General features: G+C 41.4%; 1 protein-coding gene across 9 annotated transcripts in view; it reads right to left on the minus strand.

Annotated features, from left to right (window-relative positions):
- Positions 1-23,117, minus strand: part of PDE4DIP (phosphodiesterase 4D interacting protein) — a 238,549-nt gene that overhangs the window by 191,706 nt on the left and 23,726 nt on the right. For 2 of the 9 annotated variants that reach the window (XM_027535535.1, XM_027535531.1), the window contains exon 1: positions 12,198-12,516. The exons of the other annotated variants lie outside the window; for them this stretch is intronic. Coding sequence is in view for 1 of the 2 variants with exons in the window: in XM_027535531.1 (XP_027391332.1) it covers positions 12,198-12,217 (20 nt within the window). In the remaining variant the exon portion in view is untranslated. Of the gene's footprint in view, positions 1-12,197; positions 12,517-23,117 lie in introns of those variants that run through there. 9 annotated transcript variants of the gene reach the window in all.

Here is a 23,117-nt window from a genome sequence, read left to right on the forward strand (position 1 = left end):
TAACCTTTTACCTTTTCCTTCCTTGATAATGTCTGTTTTTAGTGATTTTTAAAGAATTAGGTGTTCTTTCCAGAAATTTTGGAAAGGACAAAAATGCATAGGAAAAAATTTAAAAATGCTACCACTTAAAAGCAACATTGATAAAGATTTTTATGTATTTGTTTTTAGCTGTTCTTCAGTTTATATGCCTATGTGAATTTCACAAAATAGAAATAATACTGAACATGTAATTTTGCACCTTGATTTTATTTGTTTCATTAAGCTTCCCTGGTGGCTCAGATGATAAAGAATCTGCCTACCATGTGAGAGACCTGGGTCCAATCCTTGAGTTGGGAAGATCTCCTGGATCTGGAAATGGCTACCCACTCCAGTATTCTTGCCTGGAGAATTCCCCAGACAGAGGAGCCTGGTGAGCTACAGTCCATGGGTAGCAAAGAGTCAGACACAACTGAGCAACTAACACACATTGAAATCAGAGGTTTTGAGGACTGCATTTTTAGGGGAAAAGGAAGCATCAGGGCAGGAGGCTGGTGAGAGGAGGAGAAGAATGTCACATTAACCTGCCCAAAATTAGAAAGAATGAATCTAGAGTCTTCCTTCTCAGTATGGCTTTCTAAAGTACTAAAACAAAGCTGACAGAATCCCAGAGGATAATAAAATTAACTGAGGTATGAGATTCTAAAGCGGTGCTGAGAATGATTCAAATGATTCAAATAGCTGACTCTGAGGTCTTGGCTCAGTAGGGAGATGAATGAAGAGCAGATGAAGAGCAGAAGGAGCGAAGGACCTGGAGTAAGTGATAAGGTAAACTGAATATTCAGAAAGGATGAGGAGATGGAGGACTTGACCCTGTGGTCAGGGAATACACTTTCAGAGTTCAGGACCCTAAGGATAGAGAATTTGGAGTGAGGATGAGCTACAGTGTGTACTCATATGTGCTCATAGTGTCCTGAAGTGAATTAGAGTTAAGAAACTAGGAGATCAAGTTACAACAGTAATATATATGCCTGCTTCGTGACCTGTCTAGAGTGCCAGCACCTTGAAGGCAGGGTTTTTATATCATTCACTATCATGTATCCAGCATTTAAGAAGTCTAGATCATAACAGGAATCAGATGCATATATTTCTTAAACAATGAATAAATAGCATTTGAATGAATAATGGCATCCAGACTTGATAACCTGCTGTATTCATTCTACATTAATGGTTAGTAGACACCTTGGAGAAGGAAATGGCAACCTACTCCAGTATTCTTGCCTGGAGAATCCCAGGGACGGGGGAGCCTGGTGGGCTGCCATCTCTGGGGTCGCACAGAGTCGGACACGACTGAAGCGACTTAGCAGCAGCAGCAGCAGACACCTACCAAAAAGATACTCACATGAGCCTTGCAGGGAATGTTCTCTAGAAAGTTCTTAACTGAGGATCTGCTATGTGTTAGAAGTATTGTAAGATACTGAAGATTTAGAGACAAAAGACAGTCCTTTCTTCCAATAAACTCATAGAGTATGTAAACCAATTAGCCACATGCAATAATAAAGAAGGCATAGTGTGCTCTGGCTACAGAGAACACCCAGAACTAGGTTCCAAAAATAATCCCCAAAGGAGGTAATGCTGAAGATAACCTCAAGGGATAAATAAAGATATCCTAGCAAAGGCAAGGCCAGGATTGTGGGTGGGAACAACTGGTATATTAAGGCCCACTCATAATAATTTTAGCTCAGGATGAGTAGAGAGACACCAGCTCCCTAGGTCTGCTGGCAATGATGCTGCCCCAAGGCACCAATCATCTGGAAATCTATAAGTAACGCACAGAAGAACCTTTTCTAAAACTAACTCAGTTTCAAACTTTACATGTTGTCACTTGGTAGAATAAATGTAAATTTCTTCCTGCTATAAAAACTTATATTGACTTAGCTTTAAAGCAGCACGTAAGAGGTATTAACAATAATCCCATAACCAAATACAGTATCTATTTTTTCTCTCCTTGCAACAGACATCCTAATACGTATGCATAATTTTGATGTAATTTATACCCACTTTTACTTTATTATACTAAAATTTTGTTTATTACCATTTCAGGAAACACTTCAAGATGGTAACAGAGATTAATAGTGACAGGGAAACAGTTTACTCTAGAGAGGGATACGAGTTGGGAACACTGCTACTGATTCACCTGGGATTATCCTAGAGTATGCCACTTTATGTCAGTGTGTCTCCACTTTCCCTTCTGAATACAGAAACTCAGATCTTGAAAAAGATATTTAAACTGAATGAAATAATCTTCATATTAACATGAGTAATATGAGCTTAAACCCCAAGAAGTTTGCAATGTATTTCCAAGAACTAGAAGTGTTTGACATATTCTAGTCTAATAACATTTGATTATTCTACTTCTAAGCATCTGTCATTCAAAAATAATCTGATGGAAGGAAATGCTTTAAGCACCTAGTTGTTTATCAAGTATTATTTATAATAGTTAAAAACTGGACATCTAAAGGACTCAGTATAGGGTAATGATTAAATAAAATATTATTAATATAATACAACATGACAGGCTATTCCACATTATGAATAATAGTATTCCATATTATGAAATGGAAAATAAATATATTCTTGAATGAAGTGCTAGAGATTACTCAATTTAATTTTCTTTGTCAGTCAATGCATTCTCTATGTCAGCAGATATTTCTTCTTTACACCCCTTCTACTTTGGCCAGGATAAATAAATACTCTTGGCCAGGAGCAGGTTACCTTTTCTCTAACTGACCCTAGAGAAGCAAAGGAAGAAATAAGTTTTTGCAGAATAGAATAAGCAGAAAAGGACTAGAGATAATGACACAAATTAAGAGAAAGTTTATTAGACACTATTAAATTGCTATGAAAATACAAGTTGTTCTTATTGTTAAAATAGTCTGTGACTAGTAAAATGCCTCAGCCATGAGAAAAAAAGGAAAATTCAGATCATGCTTGTCTTGATGATCACAGAACTCAGAAGATGTCCTGAGACAGAAGAAAACAAGTGCTCAGTGCTTCTGAATGTTTTAAAATAGAATTGGATAGAGCTACCTTGGGTCACCATGACATCTCCTTTTATTCTGGACTTTCTTCTAACTTTAAACACCATTTGAATTTTTGCCAGAGACAACTTGTGGAATGTTCTGAGCCCAGTTTGGAATTTTATTTATAGAATAAAACTTCAATTTCACTGCCCATTTCAATAAGAGCAGGGTCCCAGTGTAACCACTGAATGGACGGATACTCCATATAGCCTTGGATGAACCACCCCTGAGCTGCCCAGAGTGGAGAGGGCACTGTGATGAGGGTCAGCCAACTTTTCCTTTCAGATGCAGAAACAATCACTTCCCAGTTTTCTGATATATTTTTTTAAATTTCTTAATTTGGCCATGCCGGGTTTTAGTTGCAGCACCTTTGATCTTCATTGTGGCGTACAGGATTTTTAGTTGTAGCTCTTGAAAACTCAGTTGCAGCATGTGGGATCTAGTTCACCGACCAGGGATTGAACCCAGGCCACCTGCACTGGGAGTGCAGAGCCTTAGCCACTGGATCAGCAGGGAAGATCTTCTTCTGGTATTTTAAATCCAGCCTTAGCCTATAAGCTACAAGAAGAAGGAGGGAGTCTAATATGCGGGAAATAAGAAAGTGGGGATGAAAGCACTGATAAATTTCTCAAGCCCAAATCCAAATATGGTCTATTTAAAAGCAGATCAGAGTTGCAAAGGCAGAGATTTTCCTTCCCCAAATGCAGAAAATTAATTGCTAGAAGTACAGTATGTTAATTAGGAAATCCAACATCCAAAAATGTTTCAATTATAGAATTATGGAAAGGAGTATTTTCCTAATAAAAAGTGTTACATGCAAAGCAGCAGCACCACTACAAGCGAAGGTACCAGAACCAACCAGAGCTTCATGCTCCAGGGCTTACTTAACCTTTCTAGCTTCAGCTGCCACATCCATAAAATGGGGCGAATGCCATGTCTGGTTATAACTGCATTAGCAAATAGGACTCTCTGTTAACTCACCACAAATTCAAGATAAATAAACGTTCCTGTTTCCTTTAGGCTGAGAGTAAATACTGATAAGAATAATTGCAAATAAGCTTTCAATGGGTAGCTTTTAAATGCAATATAACTATAATAAATGGGCATGTTATCTTACTTGAAGGCTACACTTTAATCGTGTGGGGGGGGAGAAGTAAAATAAAAAACTTAAAAAATTTTGAGACTGAATTCCTACTGAATTTCTTGGATATTACTTCCCTTCTTTAAATGTTCACAGCCACAACGGGCAAAAACAATTAATGCTTGCATTTTATTAAATTAAATTACAGGGTAATAGAAAACAAACCAAAACAGATGAATTACTTTGCTAATTTCCTTTCCTAACCTTCAATCTTAAGTGAAGAGAAAATTGCTCAGCCGTGTCCGACTCTTTGCGACCCCATGGACTATAGCTTACCAGGCTCCTCTGTCCATGGGATTCTCCAGACAAGAATACTGGAGTGGATTGCCATGTCCTCCTCCAGGGGAACTTCCTGACCCAGGGATGGAACCTATATCTTTTGCATCTCCTGCACTGGCAGGCGGGTTCTTTACCACTAGCGCCACCTGGGAAATCTTAAAGGTGGCCCCTAAATAGTTCAAGTTCTCTTTTTCTTGAGTTATTTGTTCAGGGAAGTTGATTAAGGTTCATACATGATTTGCCTTTTATTTAGCTTTCCCATATGTTAGAAACAAGAACATTTCCATGTAAAGGGGGAGGAAAATTAGTAATGCTCTTTCCAGCATTTAACAGTGTGGCAGGCTGAATAATGACTCAAGGAAGTCCGCATTCCTAATCTCTGGAACCTGTGAATATACCACTTTCGTGGCAAAGGGCACTTTCAGATGTGATTAACGATTTTGAGATGATAAGACTATCCCAGAGTACCCCCACTGCATCTAATGTAATCACAAGGGTCCTTGTGAGAGATATATAGGAGAGTCATAATGAAAGGAGGTGGGATGAAGAAAGGCTGGAGTGATGCCTTTGCTGGGAAGGGACCATGAACCAAGCCATGTGGACAGCCTCTTTAGGCCGGAAAAAGGCAAGGAATGGATTCTTCCCAAGAGCTTCAAGGAGAAACACAGACCTGCTGACCCCTTGATTTTAGCCCAGAAGACCAATTTTCAGACTTCTGACCTCCAGAACTGCAAAATAATAAATTGGTGCTGTTCTAAGCCACTAAATTTGCGGTAATTTGTCACTGCAGCAAAAGGAAACTACTATAAACAGGGATTCACACCCCACTGCTCTAGGGAGATGCTATTCCAGACTGTTGTTTAGTTGCTAAGTCGTGCCCTCCTCTTTTGTGACCCCATGAACTGTAGTCCACCAGGCTCCTCTGTCCATGAGATTTCCCAGGCAAGAATCCCAGAGTGGGTTGCCATTTCCTCTTTTAGGAGATCTTCCCAACTCAGGGATCAAACCCACACCACCTGTATGGCAGGCAGATTCTTAACACCTGAGCCACCAGGGAAGCCTGCTAGTCCAGACAGGTGAATGCTAAACATTTAGACAGGTTTCCTAGGTGGTCATGTAGTAAAGAATCCTTCTGCCAAGCAGGAGATGTGGGCTTGATCCCTCGGTTAGGGTTTGATCCCTGGATTGGGAAGATCCCCTGGAGGAGGAAATGGCAACCTACTCCAGTATTCTTGCCTGGAGAATCTCATGGACAGAAGAACCTGGTGGGCGACAGTTCTTAGGGTTGAAAAGAGTCAGACACGACTGAATGACTGAGCATGCATGCATAAACATTTAGAGCAGTAGAAGTGGTTTGCCTGATGGATTCTAGATCAATGAAGTGAGCAAAACTACCTTTATCATCACCTCCTCATCATCCCCATGAGTGTATGGCTCTGACAACCCTTTCCTGATTCATGGATATTAATTTGGTTAGGGACCAAACCATTTTTTTTTTGTTTTTGGCCACAGTCTGGGGGATCTTCCCTGACCAAGGAATTAAACGCACACCCCCTTCAGTGGAGACATGGAGTCTTATCCACTGGACCACCAGGGAAGACCCAAACCAGCATTTTGTAAAGCCAGTGTATTCACTGGAAATTTGCTGTTTCAGAACCAAACATGCTCTTTCCCAGTGATTTAACCAAAGAGTCTGGCAGCAGTCAGGCAACATTCCTGGGGGAAAAATTACTCCCACTGACTTGCACAGGGTAGATGACATACAGCTGGGAGTAGGGGATATTTAAGAACTCAAATACTCAGCACCCTGTTCTTTATGGGTAGACTGAGCAAGATAAAGAATATGGAGGCTTATGTGAAGAATCCCTCTGTGAGGAGAATTTCCAGAAATTTCAAGAATGAAATTTGGGAACAGAATCATAGTCTTAAACTTATACATAAGCTTAATCATAGTCAGGGTAAGTAAGCAGCTTCAGAAGCAACTCAGAAACCAAGTCACCTACAAGACTCAATCAAATGAAGCAACTAAGAGAACAGACTTTGGAATTAGATAGTTCCAGGCTGATGGTCAACACCGAAATCAGATTGATTATATTCTTTGCAGCCAAAGATGGAGAAGCTCCATACAGTCAGCAAAAACAAGACCAAGAGCTGACTGTGGCTCAGATTATGAACTCCTTATTGCCAAATTCAGACTTAAATTGAAGAAAGTAGGGAAAACCACTAAACCATTCAGGTATGACCTAAATCAAATCCCTTACGATTAGTGGAAGTGAGAAATAGATTTAAGGGCCTAGATCTGATAGACAGAGTGCCTGATGAACTATGGAATGAGGTTCCTGACATTGTACAGCAGACAGGGATCAAGACCATCCCCGTGGAAAAGAAATGCAGGAAGCAAAATGGCTGTCTGGGGAGGCCTTACAAATAGCTGTGAAAAGAAGAGAAGTGAAAAGCAAAGGAGAAAAGGAAAGATATAAGCTCAGTTCTGAATGCAGAGTTCCAAAGAATAGCAAGAAGACATAAGAAAGCCTTCAGCGATCAATGCAAAGAAATAGAGGAAAACAACAGAATGGGAAAGACTAGAGATCTCTTCAAGAAAATTAGAGATACCAAGGGAACATTTCATGCAAAGATGGGCTCGATAAAGGACAGAAATGGTATGGACCTAACAGAAGCAGAAGATATTAAGAAAAGATGGCAAGAATACACAGAAGAACTGTACAAAAAATATCTTCATGACCCAGATAATCACGATGGTGTGATCACTCACCTAGAGCCAGACATCCTGGAATGTGAAGTCAAGTGGGCCTTAGAAAGCATCACTACAAACAAAGCTAGTGGAGGTGATGGAATTCCAGTTGAGCTACTTCAAATCCTGAAAGATGATGCTGTGAAAGTGCTGCACTCAATATGCCAGCAAATTTGGAAAACTCAGCAGTGGCCACAGGACTGGAAAAGGTCAGTTTTCATTCCAATCCCAAAGAAAGGCAATGCCAAAGAATGCTCAAACTACTGCACAATTGCACTCATCTCACACGCTAGTAAAGTAATGCTCAAAATTCTCCAAGCCAGGCTTCAGCAATATGTGAACCGTGAACTTCCTGATGTTCAAGCTGGTTTTAGAAAAGGCAGAGGAACCAGAGATCAAATTGCCAACATCCGCTGGATCATGGAAAAAGCAAGAGAGTTCCAGAAAAACATCTATTTCTGCTTTATTGACTACGCCAAAGCCTTTGACTGTGTGGATCACAATAAACTGTGGAAAATTCTGAAAGAGATGGGAATACCAGACCACCTGGCCTGCCTCTTGAGAAATTTGTATGCAAGTCAGGAAGCCAACAGTTAGAACTGGACATGGAACAACAGACTGGTTCCAAATAGGAAAAGGAGTACATCAAGGACGTATATTGTCACCCTGCTTATTTAACTTCTATGCAGAGTACATCATGAGAAACGCTGGACTGGAAGAAACACAAGCTGGAATCAAGATTGCTGGGAGAAATATCAATAACCTCAGATATGCAGATGACACCACCCTTATGGCAGAAAGTGAAGAGGAACTCAAAAGCCTCTTGATGAAAGTGAAAGTGGAGAGTGAAAAAGTTGGCTTAAAGCTCAACATTCAGAAAATGAAGATCATGGCATCCGGTCCCACCACTTCATGGGAAATAGATGGGGAAACAGTGGAAACAGTGTCAGACTTTATTTTTTGGGGCTCCAAAATCACTGCAGATGGTGACTGCAGCCATGAAATTAAAATACGCTTACTCCTTGGAAGGAAAGTTATGACCAACCTAGATAGCATATTCAAAAGCAGAGACATTACTTTGCCAACAAAGGTCCATCTAGTCAAGGCTATGGTTTTTCCTGTGGTCACGTATGGATGTGAGAGTTGGACTGTGAAGAAAGCTGAGCACCGAAGAATTGATGCTTTTGAACTGTGGTGTTGGAGAAGACTCTTGAGAGTCCCTTGGACTGCAAGGAGATCCAACCAGTCCATTCTGAATGAGATCAGCCCTGGGATTTCTTTGGAAGGAATGATGCTAAAACTGAAACTCCAGTACTTTGGCCACCTGATGCGAAGAGTTGACTCATTGGAAAAGACTCTAATGCTGGGAGGGATTGGGGGCAGGAGGAGAAGGGGACGACAGAGGATGAGATGGCTGGATGGCATCACTGACTCGATGGATGTGAGTCTGGATGAACTCCCGGAGTTGGTGATGGACAGGGAGGCCTGGCGTGCTGTGATTCATGGGGTCGCAAAGACTCGGACACGACTGAGTGACTGAACTGAGGTAATATTTCTTCCTCAGCTGTGTGTGGCCAAGATTTTAATCTAAAGTTCAATTTTCTTGTCTTGAAAATGACTATATTAACATTTACTTAAGAGACTTCCCTGGTGGTCCAGTGGTTAAGAATCCACCCTCCAGTGCAGGGGATGTGGGTTCAATCTCTGGGTGGGGAACTAAGATCCCACATGCCATGTGGCAACTAAGCCCATGTGCTCTGGAGCCCCCACACCACAACAAGAGAGCTGGCGTGCCACAACAAAGACCCAGTGCAACCTAAATTTTAAATAATAAATAAAAAACAACATTTACTTTAGACCTCACAGGGGTACAGCGATTAGGTGAAATAAAGTTCACAAAAGGATTAACACAGAAGCTAACAAATGCAAGCTTGATACAAATGGTAGCTTTATAGTTAATTTTTATTCTTTGAACCCCCAAGTAGAACCCCTCAGGTAGTAAAGAATACACCTGCCAATACAGGAGACCCAGGTCCGATCCCTGGCTTGGGAAGATGCCCTGGAGGAGGAAATGGCAACCTACTCCAGTATTCTTGCCTGGAGAATCCCATCGACAGAGAAGCCTGGTGGGTTACAGTCCATGGGGGTCACAAGAGTCAGGCAAGACTTAGCAACGAAACTACCACCACCACCACCATCACTGTGCTCCAAGAGCAGCCAATGCATATGTCTGCTTTAGCCTCTTCTAGAATTATAGACAACAAAGTCAAAACCTCAAAGGCAGAAACCGTCTTTCATCCGTTTGTTTACTCTCAGCATTCAGCACAGTGTGCCTTGCCTGTATTGGCTCACATTTAAAATGTTTATGAACTGATCTTAGCTGCCAGTTAGGAAGTATCTGAGACATCAGTTACGATATATGATTACAGGATTTTTCCATCTGTGACCCATTAGGTGGTGAAATAAACTGAGTCACACAAGCATTTTTTTTAAAGTAAAGGAATAGGTTGGGAAAGATCGGAGTACAGACCACACAGTAAGGATAAGGATTGTTACATGAAACATTTGATTCAGTTATATATTGTGTGTATTTGGTTGCAGAGTAAATACATTTCTTATTGAGGGTAGAAATAGAAAAGAAGTGTGAACATAATGACTCTTCTACTTCACCAACGCTTGGTGTTTTCTCTTTCATTTCAGCGATTGTGATAGGCGCATAGTGGTATGGCATTGTGGTTCCAATATGCATTTCTCTAACGACTAGTGGCGTGGAGCTCCTTTACACTGTATCTCATATCTTTGAATATCCTCTTTATAATCACTTTAGAAAATTGTTCAGAAGTATCTACAAAAGCTGAACATGCATTTCCTATTACCTAGCAATTCCATATATTTACTCAACAGAAATGTGTACTTATGTTCACCAAAAGACAGATACAGGAATCTTTGTAGGAACACTATATTCATAATAGCCCCAAATGCTCATTAATAACAGAATGGACAAATACATTTGATATATCAACGCATAATAGAATCCTACATAGAAGCAAAAGTGAATGAACTACAACTACACACAATGCAGAAGAACTGTACAACATAAGATTGAGTCAAAGAAGCCAGATACAAAAGGGTACACAGTGGATAATTTCACTTACATGAAGTTCAAAAGCAGGCAAAACTTATCTATGGTGTTAAAAGTTAGGATAATGGTTATCCTGGGGGTCACAAGGGCTTCAGGGGTGCTGGTTATATTCCCTTTCTTGATCTTAGTGCTTGTTACATGGGTATACTCAGTTCATTAAATTGACTCATAAAAATCATAAACATATGATTTGTGATTTTTCTGACATTTCTGAATTTGTCTGAAATGACTACATGGAAAAAGTTCAAAAAAAATAATAAATAATACTTTTTTTTTAAGTGAGAAAAATACTGATAGAGGCAAGAATCCCTAATACATTCACCCTCATTATCATCAAGTGGTCACCAAGTCTGTGCTTGAATAATTCCAGGGTTAGAAACCTATTTATGTCCAGGAAGGTCACTTGTTAAAAAACCTTTCCTTTGCACCAAGCTATAACTTGCATCCTCACAACTTGCTCCCATTGGTTGTTCTGTTCTAAGAGATTCCAAATCGGCCTAATCCCTCTACCACCAATTGCTCCTCAAATATTTTAAGGGAGCAATACAGCGTTTCCACCATCCTTCCACAGAAAAACAAAAATGAAGTCTTTGTCTCCAGACCTCATCTCTGATCCTTGAATGAGCCCCATTTGAAAGTATATTGAAAATTTTAAATATAGCCAGCAGCCCTGAAGCTCTCACCCCAAGTCTTTACTCCCCCAGACTAAAGAGCCCCAGGTCTTTGGTCACCCCTCAAGTGTGGTTCTCAGCCCCCTGAAGACTCCTGATTGCACTGCCGTTATCCAGTGATGCTCAAAATGGAACTCTGGCCTCTAGGAGAGGCCTGTGAAGAGCAGAAAAGAGAAAAAAGTAAATCTGGATAGTGTACTTCTCAACACACTCTCACCTTCAATGTGTCCTTTCTTCAAAGCTCACGTTATACAGTTCTCCCATGTTGAACAACCGGCTAAAATCTCCCAGGTCTATTTCACAAGTACTGTTAAGCACCATATTTACCTTCTGTGTTAGTACAATTTGCCCTCTATTAGAACTCAATAACACACATCTGAGTTCCACTCCAATTCTCCAAAGCTAAATCTTGGAGATGACAACCTATCTGTTATGGAAACATCTCTGAATACAGCCTTTCCATCACTCTTCCCCTGAAAAACAAAAATGAACTCTTTGTCTCAAGAGTGAGCTGCATTTGAAAGTATATTGGGGGGAAGCAGTGGGGCATGGGGGAAACACAATTCCACAGTGTATCTCCAATTTCTGACCTAAAAGCAACTGTCACCCTGACCTCGACAAAGCCTAAGCAATAACCGGCACCCTGGTCTCCTTTTCTCCCACAGAGTCAGCTTCAACTGGAGACTCTGGAAATGAGCTCTGGTGTGAGACTAGTAGAGGGTGAAGTTGAGAAGGAAAACGTGGCAGGCTGAGAAGCAATCTGATATTTTTCAAGGTATCTGAAATCAAAGGTATCTCTAAAGACAGACCTGAGGGAATTCCCTCTGATCTGTGGATCAATTAAAAGACAGAGAAACCCTTCCACAAAAACTTCCAGCAGCCTCACTGGTTATTTTTAACATTGAAACTAAGTGGAAGGGAGATTCCTTAAGCAGCGAGACACCAGAGAACAGATGGACAGATGTGCAGGAGACTAGAAGAAGTGGGCTGGGAATTAGGGAGGAGGAGGCGATGAAAAGAGAAGCCTTCAAAGGCCCCTAGTGGTGAGGGGCGACCTCTCCAAAAGGGTAATGGGGCCGGGGTGGGGGGCGGGGGGGCGGGGGTGGAAAGACACCAAAGCCAGAGAGCGGCGGGAAAGACGCAGCTCACCTACCGTGTCCACGCCTGCTCCATTTTCCAGGCGCTGTCCTTACTCGCGGGGCGCTCCTCACCCGGGAGTGGAAGCAGCCTGGGAAAATGAGAAGCCTGGCCCTCGAATCTCCAGCGCAAAGAACCTTGTCTTCCCCAGCTCCCTCTTTCTGTGTCGGCGAAGAGAGAGCTCTGCTCCGTGCTTCTTCAGAAAACCCGATTTGACGTGGCCAAACCTCTAGCTAACCGTGCTACGGCACAAGGGAGGGACTGTTCTCAGTAGGAAGCCGACAGGAGCCGAGTGGCGCCCAGAGCTGTTTGGGGAGCTGGGGCCAGGGGCAGCGCGGCGGTGCGCGCACACACTCCAGGCTGAGACACCACTGGCTGGCACGAGTTGCTCGACACCAGCTGAGCTGTCAACCGCGAGGGGAGGCGGGGCTCCCCGCAGCCAGTGTGCTGGGGCCCAGTCGGCCCCAGGTTACACGCCGCGGCCTGAACACACCCTTCCGTCTTCCCTGCCTGGATGATGCTGGCAGAAGAGCAGAGGGCTTAGAGGACTCCGCACCAAGCCCTCTGTCCCTTCCCTGAACCACCGAGGGGCTCTGGAAAAAAACAACCAACTGATGGGAAAATCTGGAGAGGAAGTCCTCTTGGGTGCCTGCATTACCCCACCCACAGGTAACCCCCCAGCCAGAGCTGGAGTCTAGGAACGTTTTAGGTGCAATCTGAAAGCAAATGCAGCCCTTACAGGGTTATAAGACATGATGCTATTTTCCCAGAGATCTCATATGTCAGTGTCACCATTAATGTGGGGACCAGGAACTTTACTCGGGAAAGGAGGCATTCTTACAAAACCTTACAGCCTTATTAGCTGCCTCCATCTCAGACATCTTGATATTATGGTATTCTATCTCCCTGGGTTTCAATTTCCCAAGCACAAAGGCTACTGGGCTTTGTTAGCTTCAAGAGGGCAGTGGGTCCCTGAACTTCCCGGAAAAGCTTCAAGACAGTGGCCATTCATGCGTGCTTAGTCACTCAAACGTGTCTGACTTTTTGCGACCCCATGGACTGCAGCCTGCCGGGCTCCTCTGTCAACGGGATTCTCCAGGCAAGAATACTGGAGTGGGTTGCCATGCCCTCCTCCAGGGGATCTTCCCAAGCCAGGGATCAAACCCAGGTATCGCGCATTGCAGACGGATTCCTTGCTGTCTGAGCCACCAGGCAAGCCCAAGACAGTGGCCATCAGAACCCAAACCTTCCCTCTAACTGTTCTAAAATCATAGAAAAAGGCTCTTTGGTGATCCTGATGCCTGAGACCCTGTATCATCTATTTAAGTAACAGAGTTTTGACATATCAGACATACTATAATTAAAGTGCGTACAGCCCCGAAGCTCCTTTTTAGCTCTAAAATAAAACCTTTTTATTAAGCGACATAATCACTGTCATTAGCATTACCACTGACCTTTTTTTAATTTGCAGAAAGCTTTATAGTGCCCACATGTGGCAAGGTTGACTTAGTTATATTCATTTCACAGATGATAAATTTGAGACCAAAGAGGCTCAAGGTCTCTGGTAAGGCTATGATACAGGCTGTCTTCTATATGGTGCGGCCCCTGAGACATGTCCACTGAAGAAAAGACCAACAAACCTTCTCTAGAACAAATTAATCCTCTCAGGTATCCTAAGAGTTTAACTTAGGAAGCATGAGTATTGGTGAGACTGAGTATTGGGGAGATTCTGGGGAGCCTGTGTTCTTGGGGCAAACCATCATTCCTGCTCCCACCTCATCAGTTAATTCTCCTAATTATCAGTACAGACTAAGGGTTGGGAGGGCAGGGTAACATCTGAGATTTCAGAAGAAATATCTGAAAGACCTGCCCACCAACCTCAACATAGCTTGTACCTCAGACCATGCTGGGATTTCTTTGGAAGGAATGATGCTAAAGCTGAAACACCAGTACTTTGGCCACCTCATGCGAAGAGTTGACTCATTGGAAAAGACTCTAATGCTGGGAGGGATTGGGGACAGGAGGAGAAGGGGACGACAGAGGATGAGATGGCTGGATGGCATCACCGACTCGATGGACGTGAGTCTGAGTGAACTCCGGGAGTTGGTGATGGACAGGGAGGCCTGGCGTGCTACGATTCATGGGGTCGCAAAGAGTCAGACACGACTGAGTGACTAAACTGAACTGAAGACCATGCTGCTCCTGAGCTTAGAGTGTTTCCAGGAAATGTTTTAAGGTCCAGTTTGACCTGAGACAAGGCTCACCAGGTCACCTCTCTCAAAAAGAATCCCCTGATGCTTCTGAAGGCAAAGAAGAAAAAAAGAAAAAAAGGTGGGCAGGGAGAGCTAGAGTTCCATCTTCCATACCGAAGTTGGTGCTTTATTTAGTTTTGTCTCAAACCAAATTATGGGCTACTGAGTTTGGAGAGGAATTGTGTCTACAGCCAGACATGTGCTATATTCAAGAAATTATAGCATTAGCTAGATAAACTGTGGGTGTCACAGACGCAAGGCTAGAAAATATGCTCAGTCATTTTAAAATTTTTATTTTTTTTAATTTATTTATTTTTCATTAGAGGATGGGCTTCCCCAGAAGCTCAGGTGGTAAAGAATCTGCCTGCAATGGGGGAGACCTGGGTTCAATCCCTGGGTTGGGAAGATCCTCTGGAGGAGGGCAATATTCTTGCCTGGAGAATCCCCATGGACAGAGGAGCCTGGCGGGTTACAGTCTATGGGATCACAAAGAGTCGGACACAACTGAGTGACTAAACAATTGGAGGATAATTGCTTTACAATATTATGTTGATTTCTGCCATATGTCAACATGAATCAGTCATAGGTATATATGCTCATTTTTAAAATAACTTTTACAAAGGTCATAAAACATTCATTGTAAAAGAATTGAAAAATACAGTAAAGTATATAGAAATTAAATCATCTATCATACCAAGAGATAATCAATGTTAAAGTTTGTTTAACTTTTTTCCAATCTTTTAAAAATATGTCATCTAATGCAAATGTTGACTCTCCTACACTTACAAGAGTATATTGTTGAAAAAAGAAATTTCTTTTTTTTAATTAAATTTACTGTTAAAAGAACTAACTTTTTATTTTATTTTTTCCTCTCACTTTATTTATTTTTATTTTAATTGAATGATAATTGCTTTACAATGTTGCATTGATTTCTGTCATACTACAACATGAATCAGCCATAAGTATTGTCGTAAGTTTTAAAAGAAAATATTCAACCATATATCCACTTCTCCAGCACAACTGTTTAAATTTCTCCATATTTCCTATAATTATTATCCATATACTCAATATTACATAACCATTTGTATAGTTACAATTATGTACAGCTTAGCTATATCCCCCCTTTTCTCATTTATTAGATATTTGTCCATATTGTTACAGAATATTCATATTTATTATTCTAATGATTATATAATATCAATATAACTATAGTTTGCTTAATAATATTCTATTACTGCATAGTTATGTTATTTATAATATTAGACTCTTATTAACAATGCCTTAATGAACTTTTCCTACTTCATTATTTTATTCTTTTGAATTACTTCCTTAGTATAACTTTTTAAGGTAAAGAAATTGTATAGTAAAAGAACCTTCTAATTTTATCATATTGCACAGTTTAAAGAGCACTAGGATTTATCATTTTAATTTTTTTCCTTATCTAATAGATAAGTAATAACTAGGAGCTTCCCTGATAGCTCGGTAAAGAATCCGCCTGCATTGCAGGAGATCCTGGTTCAATTCCTGGGACTGGAAGATCTGCTAGAGAAGGGATAGGCTACCCACTCCAGTATTATTGGGCTTCCCTTGTGGCTCAGCTGGTAAAGAATCCACCTGCAATGCAGGAGACCTGTGTTCAATCCCTGGGTTGGGAAGATCCCCTGGAGAAGGGAAAGACTACCCACTCCAGTATTCTGGCCTGGAGAATTATAGTCCACTGTATAGTCCATGGGGTCACAAAGAGTTGGACTTGACAGAGCGACTTTCACTTTCAAGTAATAACTTAATAGTTATAAGACCTTTTAGATATCTATCTGTATTTATATAGTATATAACTAATATCATCTCATTTTACCTTATATTTCTTAGAATACTAGCAAGTTCCTATTTCATATGTTTACTTGCAAACCATTATCTGTAGTAGCTAGTCATGAAATCCTGCTGTGTTGATCACTGTATTAGTCATCTTTGTGCTGAAACAATGCTGCTTAACAAAGAGCTCCCAAATCTCAGCATTGTACAACAAACATCCAATTTCACTCAAGGATCTGTGGTTCAGGTATGGGCTGGTTGGGCATGGATTCAACTCTGCTCCATGTAGCTCTCATTCCAGGATGCCTACTGAAGAAGCAGTGGCTACCTGGGGAATATTCTTCTAATGGTAGCATACAGGAGGGTTAAGAGAGTTGGCAGAGACTGTGATGTCTCTTAAAGTCTCTGCTCAGAACAAATACATTGTCCCTTCTGCCATATTTAATTCTCCAAGGTAAGTCACATGGCCAAGTCCAGAGTCATGATGCAGGAAATTGCACTCTGCCCACAGAGTACAGAAGGGGTGAGTATTCTGAAACAAGAATACAATCTACCAGTTACTGTCAATTTCCACTGTTGTACTGATCTTTGGAGAACAATGCTCATCAAGATGAAACTTTTATCAGCTGGGGTCTCTGAATGACTCTAATGTCCAGTGTTCCTGCTGGGCCAAACTGAACATGTGGAATGAGCAAGAGATACACTTTTGCTGTATTAAGTTACTGAGAGTTTGAGATTGTTTTTTTAATCAATTATTTATTTATTTGGTTGCCCCAGGTCTTAGTTGCAGCACGTGGGCTCCCTAGGCTTCATGGGCTTCAGCAGTTGCAGCACGGGCTTAGTTGCTCCCCAGGATGTGGAATTTTAGTTCCCTGACCAAGAATGGAACCTGCATCCCCTGTATTGCAAGGAAGATTCTTAACCACCAGATCTCTAAGGACATTCTAGGGGTTATTTATTACTACAGAATAACATGGCCTATCCTGACAGCTTTTTTTAAGAATTTCATTTATTTTTTAATTCATTATAAGATAGGCAGAAGACTATAGATTCCATGGATCATTATAGTAGAAAGTCACATATCTTCCTCCCTGCATCTCTCTCTCATTTTTCTAGATTAGAACTCAATCTGGATAGATAATGTTGATAAATTAAACCAGTTACATTATTCTTTCCTGAGTACACTGCTTCTGAACTGGTCAACTGATGGTGCTTCAGGAAACATTTGAATTGATGATAAGGGACAAAAAATAGGAAAGTGTCTGTCTTCACGTGTGTGTACTCAGCTGTGTCTGACTCTTTGCGACCCCATGGACTGTAACCTACCAGGCTCCTCTGTCCATGGAATTTTCCAGGCAGGAATACTGGATTGGGTTGCTATTTCCTACTTCAGGGGATCTTCCAAACCCAGGGATCAAAACCAAGTCTCCTGTGGTTTCTGCACTGCAGGCGGATTCTTTACCCACTGAGCCTGTCTTCATCATCAGTTCCAAATACTCCAATGGTATGTTTACCTTCCATTTATTTAGTTTTTTTATTTCCTTTCCCTTCCTTCTCCCCACCTTGATGGATTGCTTCATGAACTATAAGGCAATAAAATAACCATGTCTAATATGTTTTTTGCCATATTCTCTTCTAAAGGTATAATATGTACTGACTCCTTTCATCCCCACAATAATGTAATGAGGTAAGCTCTAGTTATTTGTTTTGTAAGTAATTAATATAGGACACAGGGAGGTAAATATTGTCTCAGTATATAAAGCTAAGATTTGAAACCAGTTTAGCTCCAAAGCATCATGCTTAGCCTCTCACCATGTACGCTGTTTCCCTAATTTTGACCCCTAACATTCACTGAGACTTAGATAGGAGGACGATATGTCTGCCACACCTGTCACTTCACTGACCACTGCAGTTGACTCAGCTGATGTAGTTAATAAATAGACGTCTCCTTTGTCCCTCACAGCTCCATGTCCACCTCTCTAACCTTGGATTTAAGATGTCCAAAAGGGAAGGGATATATGTATGTATATGGCTGATTCATTTTGCTGTACAGTAGAAACTCACACAACTATAGTTATAAAGAAATTCTGCTGCTGCTGCTAAGTTGCTTCAGTCGTGTCCAACTCTGTGTGACCCCATAGACAGCAGCCCACCAGGTTCCTCTGTCCACAGGATTCTCCAGGAAAGAATACTGGAGTGGGTTGCCATTTCCTTCTCCAATGCATGCATGCAGGCTAAGTCGCTTCAGTCATGTCTGACTCTGTGTGACCCCAAGGACAGCAGCCCACCAGCCTCCTCTGTCCATGGGATTCTCCAGGCAAGAATACTGGAGTGGGTTGCCATTTCCTTCTCCAAAGCAACTATACTCCAATAAAATTAATTAAAAAAATAAATGTCCTTCTCAGAAAGCAATCATTCTGCAGGCAAGGATAGAGTGTCTGTGGCAAAGACCACCACAAATTCTTTCCTTCTTCTTCCATTGAGAGATGGAATCTAATTCTTCTTGCCTTTTTTTTTAAATCTTAGATCTAACTGACTATAGAATATAATATAAAAGATGTTCTAGGCCTTCTGGGGCTAATTCAAAAAAAGCCTTGCAGTTTCATACTAGACTTTGAAGGCACTTACTTTTGAAGCCCTGAGCTGCCAGATAAGAAACTCCCATGCTAGAGAAACCATGTGGAGAAGGCCCAAGACTATGTGAAGAGACAAAGAGAGGGGCCTAGTTGAGCCCACCATCTAGAACCATCAAGGTATCTGGCATGTGAGCAAAGCAGTCTGGGACCTTCCAGATCAGTTCAGCCACCAGCTGGAATAATCAAGCAACTCCAGCTGTGGTTATACAGAATAGATTTACCCTGCTGAGTCATGCTAGAATTAATGATCCCTAAAACCATGAGATGGGGCTTCCCTGGTGGCACTAGTGGTAAAGAACTCAACTGCCAGTGCAAGAGACATAGGAAAGAGGGTTCGATCCCTGGGTCAGGAAGATCCCCTGGAGTAGGAAAAGGCAACCCACTCTAATATTCTTGCCTGGAGAATCTCATGGACAGAGGAGCCTGGCGGGCTACAGTCCATAGAGTCACAGAGCTGGACATAATTGAAGCGACTCAACATGCACACACGCAAAACCCTGAGACATAATAAAGTGTTTTTTGTTGAGCCATAGGTTTTGGAATAGTTTCCTAAGTAGCATTAGATAGTGGTACCATATTTGGTACCTTTAAGTGGGGCATAGCTATGCTCCTGCTGCTGCTAAGTCGCTTTAGTCGTGTCCAACTCTGTGTGACCCCACAGATGGCAGCCCACCATGCTCCTCTGTCCCTGGGATTCTCCAGGCAAGAACACTGGAGTGGGGTGCCATTACCTTCTCCCAGGTATAACTGTAACAAAAACTTAAAACCAGTGGCAGTATATTTGGGACTTGGATGCCACAGAAGCTGTAAAGACCTATTAATGAAGCTGGAAGGACACTGAGGAGACTGCTGAAGAGTCTGTGAAGGACAGTGAAGAAAATACTATTGGAGACTGAAAAAAAAATAACCCATGTTATGTACTGGCAGAAATTTAGCAACACCATTACCCATGGGAATGTGGAAAACAGAAAATGTTACCTAATGAATGGGAAGATCTGGCAGAGGAAATTTTTAGGCAGAATTGAAAACATACTAACTGGTTGCTTTTAATCACATATGATAAAATATGGATAGAAAAGATGGGCTAAAAAAAAAGAAGAACCATTCAGTTTTTAAGCAGAATTTAGAAGAAATATAGTCAGGGTTTGCTAGTCAAAAGTCAAACTGCTCTCCTCTTCATTTTCTCCAGACAGCAAAAGCTTTCAAAACAGGAAGCAGTTTCAGGGCAAAAGAACAAACAAAAAATCAAATCCAGGATTTAATAAGACACACGACATAGTTAAGACCTCAAGAAGATTTAAGATAGTGCCTCATACACCATTTCAGTCAAACAAAAAGACCTGTATGAAGCTTAAGCATGTGTCTTTCCACTAGACAAAAGAGCTTCTAAAATGTTTAGGGCCCATTATCCTATAGCACATTATCCTATAGTGATATTGTACAGGAGGCAGTGATCAAGACCATCCCCAAGAAAAAGAAATGCAAAAAGGCAAAACGATTGTCTGAGGAGGCCTTCCAAGTAACTGAGAAAAGAAGAGAAGTGAAAGGCAAAGGAGGAAAGGAAAGATACACCCATCTGAATGCAGGGTTCCAAAGAATAGCAAGGAGAGATAAGAAAGCCTTTTTCAGTGATCAGTGCAAAGAAATAGAGGAAAACAATAGAATGGGAAAGACTAGAGATCTCTTCAAGAAAATTAGAGATACCAAGGGAACATTTCATGCAAAGATGGGAACAATAAAGGACAGAAATGGTATGGAACTAACCATAGAAGCAGAAGATATTAAGAAGAGTGGCAAGAATACACAGAAGAATTATACAAAAAGATTTTAGTGATCAAGGTAACCACCATGGTGTGATCACTCACCTAGAGCCAGACATCCTGGAATGTGAAGTCAAATGCGCCTTAGGAAGCATCACTGCAAACCAAGCTAGTGGAGGTGATGGGAATTCTAGTTGAGCTATTTCAAATCCTAAAAGTAGATGCTTTAAAGTGCTACACTCAGTATGCCAGCAGATCTGGAAAACTCAGCAGTGGCCACAGGACTGGAAAAGGTCAGTTTTCACTCCAATTCCAAAGAAAGGCAATGCCAAAGAATGTTCAAACTACTGCACAATTGCATTCATCTCACATGCTAGCAAAGTAATGCTCAGAATTCTCCAAGCAAGATTTCAACAGTATGTGAACCGAGAACCTCCAGATGTTCAAGCTAGATTTAGAAAAGGCAGAGGAACCAGAGATCAAATTGCCAACATGTGCTGGATCACAGAAAAAGCAAGAGAATTCCAGAAAAACATTTACTTCTGCTTTATTGACTATGCCAAAGCCTTTGACTGTGTGGATCACAACAAACTGGAAAATTCTTCAAGAGATGGAAATGCCAAACCACTTTACTTGCCTCCTGAGAAATTTGTATGCAGGTCAAAAAGCAACAGTTAGAACCAGACATGGAACAATGGACCATGTCCCAAATTGGGAAAGGAGTACGTCAAGACTGTATATTGTCACCCTGCTTATTTAACTTATATGCATCATTTGAAATGCCAGGCTGGATGAACCACAAGCTGGAATCAAGACTGCTGGGAGAAATATCAATAATCTCAGATATGCAGATGATACCACTCTTATGGCAGAAAGTGAAAAGAAACTAAAGAGTCTCTTGATAAAAGTGAAAGAGGAGAGTGAAAAAGCTGGCTTAAAACTCAACATTCAAAAAATGAAGATCATGGCATCCCGTCCCATCACTTCATGGTAAATAGATGGGGAAATAATGAAAACAGTGAGAGACTTTATTTTCTTAGGCTCCAAAATCACTGCAGATGGTGACTGCAGCCATGAAATTAAAAGATGCTTGTTTCTTGGAAGAAAAGCTATGACAAACCTAGATAGCATATTAAAAAGTAGAGACATTACTCTGCCAACAAAAGTCTGTCTAGTCAAAGCTATGGTTTTTCCAGTAGTCATGTATGGATGTGAGAGTTGGACCATAATGAAAGCTGAGTGCCGAAGAATTAATGCTTTTGAACTGTGGTGTTGGAGAGGACTCTTGAGAGTCCCCTGGACTGCAAGGAGATCATACCAGTCATCCTAAAGGAAATCATTCCTGAATATTCATTGGCAGGACTGATGCTGAAGCTGAAACTCCAATTCTTTGGCCACCTGACATGAAGAAGTGGCTCATTAGAAAAGACCCTGATGCTGAGAAAGATTGAAGGCAGGAGAAGGGGACAACAGAGAATGAGATGGTTGGATGGCATCACAGACTCAGAGGACATGAGTTTGAGCAAGCTCCGGGAGTTAGTGATGGACAGGAAAGCCTGCCGTGCGGCAGTCCATGTGGTCTCAAAGAGTCAGACCCGACTGAGCGACTGAACTGATACTGATACTGATCCTATAGCAGCCTCTCAGGCAGCCCAAGGAAGAGAAGACTGTTTCAGAATAAAAAGCAGTGTGTCTTTTGTCTAGAATAGTTAATTTTAAATTAGTAGAAAAGATGACCTCAAAGTTTTTAAGCCAATTGTATCAGCATGTACTGAAAGGGATTAAGACAATACAGCAGGAAAAGATACCTCTGGACCTTCAACTGGCTGCTGAGAGGAAGCAGGCTAAGTTACCCAACTGCATAAAATGGGCCAGAGTGGACATCCTTGTCTTGTTCCTGATCTCAGAGGAAATGCTTTTAGCTTTTCACCACTGAGTATGATGTTAGCTCTAAGTGTGTCATATATGGCCTTTATCATGTTGAGGTGTGTTCCCTGTAGGGAGAAGGAAATGGCAACCCACTCCAGTATTCTTGCCTGGAGAATCCTGTGGACAGAGGAGCCTGGAGGGCTGCTGTCCATAGGGTCGCACAGAGTTGGACACGACTGAAGTGACTTAGCATGCATGCATGCATTGGAGAAGGAAATGGCAACCCACTCCAGTATTCTTGCCTGGAGAATCCCAGCTACAGAGGAGCCTGGTGGGCTGCCATCTACGGGGTCGCACAGCATCGGACACGACTGAAGCAACTTAGCAGCAGCAGCAGCATGTTCCCTCTATGCTTACTTTCTGGAGCATTTTTATAAAAATGGGAAAAGAATTTGAAAATGAATAGATACAGGAATACATATAACTGAATCACCTTGTGGAACACCTAAAACTAATGCAACATTGTTAATCAACTGTACTCCAATACAAAATAAAAAGTTTTAAAAAAAATTAGAAAAAAAAAGTTACTCAATTGCAAAAAAAGGAC

This window comes from Bos indicus x Bos taurus, chromosome 3 (genome assembly GCF_003369695.1).
Source record: "Bos indicus x Bos taurus breed Angus x Brahman F1 hybrid chromosome 3, Bos_hybrid_MaternalHap_v2.0, whole genome shotgun sequence".
Classification (NCBI taxonomy): Eukaryota; Metazoa; Chordata; class Mammalia; order Artiodactyla; family Bovidae; genus Bos; species Bos indicus x Bos taurus.